The following is a 2,645-nucleotide window of genomic DNA, read 5'->3' as shown; positions in this document are numbered from 1 at the left end:
GCTATCTATTTTTTCGATAGTCTACAGAACTAACCATGGTTATACAATAACTTGCCTAATGACCCTAACCTGTTAACCTAATTAACCTAGTTAAGCCTTTAAATGTCACTTTAAGCTGTATAGAAGTGTCTTGAAAAATATCTCGTCAAATATTATTTACTGTCATCATGGCAAAGATAAAATACATCCATTAATAGAAATGAGTTATTAAAACTTTTATGTTTAGAAATGTGTTGAAAAAAATCTGCACTCTGTTAAACAGAAATTGGGGGGGAAAAAATAAACAGGGGGGGCTAATAATTCTGACTTCAACTGTATATTACTGTACTCTGTACTCTTAGTTAATACACTCTTACTAGTTTATTTAAAAATATATGATTCAGATTCATATTAATTTTGGAATTAAAATTAAACTTAATTAGTCCACAATGTTAAAAAAATGTGTTAATACATTTTAGAAAATGAAACTATTTTTATATAAAAACAGCAAAACATTTTGATAGTTTAATGCAAAATGCAATCTATCAATGAGAAAAACCGAATAAAACATGTATTAATTATTATTTATGCCCATTGTTTTGATATTCTTACGTCATTTTTACATCTTGTGATGTTGTATGAATTGTTACATGCTTCCCCCACTCTTAAAATCAAATAGTATACACTGTAAAAAATGTTAGACACAATTTATTTACGTTGTCCCAACCCAAACAGATTAACTTCACAAATTTAAGTGGATTGGATGTAAAACAATTATCTCGTTCCAAAGATGCGTCTAGAATAGTGTTGTTCAGCTCATTTTTAAAAGAATAGTTTGAACAAGCAGCAAAAGTCATTGTAGTATTGCATGTTGAGTATGGCAGATTCCCACGTGACATTTTAAGCTTTAGTCTGTCAACGTGCTCAAAAAGGTCAAAACGAGGTTAGGGAAATGTGTAATTCACATAGAGGGAAACTTTCTAAAGCCATTTAGAAAGCCAAGACATTTCACAAACTTTGACATTACAAACATAAACCCAGCACAAGAAAAAGAGCAAGCTCCCCTGAAGAGGCGGAGAAACCTCTTCACCTTTATCAACGACATGCTTCCTCTTCAGTTGATTCACTTCACGCCCGGAACACCTTTAACCCAGAAGACGTTTGTACACGGATTTCTCATTTAGTACGTCGATTCGTTTTCTTGAGAGAAATGAATCAAAACTTCACCAACACATGCATTACTAACCAACTGGAACCTTCGGCCCGCTTTGTGGCGTCGGCTGTCGTGTATGGACTGGTTCTGGTCATCGGTTTGCCGCTCAACACGGTGTCCCTGTGGATCCTCCTGCGGAGTCATGGGCTCCGGTCCCCGTGCGCGGTGCTGATGGTCAACCTCGCCGCGTCCGACCTGCTTCTCGCGCTCTCCCTGCCGCTGCGCGTCTACTTTTACGCAACTCTCCAGTGGCCGTTAGGCGCGGTCTCGTGCGCCGGTGCCATCATGCTGTTCCGCATCAACATCAGGACGAGCTCCATCTTCATCACTTTAATCAGCCTGGACCGCATGGTCGCGCTGGTCTTCCCGCTGCGCTCCAGGTCTCTGCGCACCTCCGCGTGCGCCCTGAAGTCTTGCGCGCTCGTCTGGATCCTCATCACCATACTTTCCATCCCTGAGACTTTAAAAATTCACGGCTCCCTGAAAAACTGTGCCCATATGCCGTGTTTTGAGTTTCAGGTGCAGCAAAATGCCTCACAAACTCCTTCGATTTTACAAGCGCTGTTTTTATTAATACTCCTGGTGGTCAATGTCGTCTCCACGGTCGTGGTCGTGGTCGTGCTCCAGAGGCGACCAAACGCCGGCGCGACCAAAGTCAACAACAAAATGAACGTTGTGCTTATTTTTCTAGTAAACATGCTGGTGTTTACTGTATTTTTCTTGCCGTTTACTTTACAACTCTTGGCGTACAAGAAGGATGATTTTGACAGGAAAGTTTTACGGTCGCTGATCTGCCTGGCGAGTGTCAACTGCTGCCTGGATCCGCTCATCTACTATTTCTCCCTGGACTCATTCTGGCAGGACAAGGGCAAAAAACAAACTGACGCTGGAACTTATTCCCTCAGCAGGTCCATGGATAGGTCTTGACCAGCTGGAAATACTGAGTATAAACAAACCAATATAGTTTCTACGGAGCTCCTAAGGGACAGGCTATACCTCTGAGGGGGATGAAAATGTTTCTTAAACATTCCAGAAGGAAAATTCCGTTCACTCTCGTATAGTCATAAACATATATTGTTTATATAGTTTTCCTTTGACTTGCACCATGGTTTTACGAGAGAACGGTTATAGTACGAGTAGCCCCCGGTTTCTCGGTATAACGCTTAATGTATTCATTTGGTTTTAGCACAGATGTTTCTTGATGCATTAGCGTTTGGATGTGATTGAGGTAAAGTTAGTTTTATATTCGCATATTGTGACATGCACGCTTCCTATATTGTTTACCATGGTACTTTTGAATAGTCGGTGTGAAAGTACCTAAATAGACTTCAAAACAACATTAGCAGTATTTATTTGACTGTGAACAGTGTTGTACTTTGATAGTCATTGGCTGCTGATATAATTTTACTGTTTAGTATTAGCAAATAATACTTTTCTGAAATTATATTATTAA

At 39.9% G+C, this 2,645-nt stretch overlaps 1 protein-coding gene across 1 annotated transcript; it reads left to right on the top strand.

The window, feature by feature from the left end:
- The first annotated feature begins 1,114 nt into the window (after positions 1–1,114).
- Positions 1,115–2,415, top strand: lpar5b (lysophosphatidic acid receptor 5b). Its single transcript, NM_001128797.1, has one exon. It carries the CDS (start codon positions 1,190–1,192, stop codon positions 2,117–2,119), a length of 930 nt encoding a protein of 309 aa, NP_001122269.1. The 5' UTR covers positions 1,115–1,189; the 3' UTR covers positions 2,120–2,415.
- The last annotated feature ends 230 nt before the right edge of the window (positions 2,416–2,645 follow it).

The sequence above is a fragment of the Danio rerio genome, chromosome 15 (assembly GCF_049306965.1).
Source record: "Danio rerio strain Tuebingen ecotype United States chromosome 15, GRCz12tu, whole genome shotgun sequence".
Classification (NCBI taxonomy): Eukaryota; Metazoa; Chordata; class Actinopteri; order Cypriniformes; family Danionidae; genus Danio; species Danio rerio.
The sequence above is the reverse complement of the archived record's forward strand: the minus strand, read 5'-3'. Positions and strand labels throughout refer to the sequence as shown.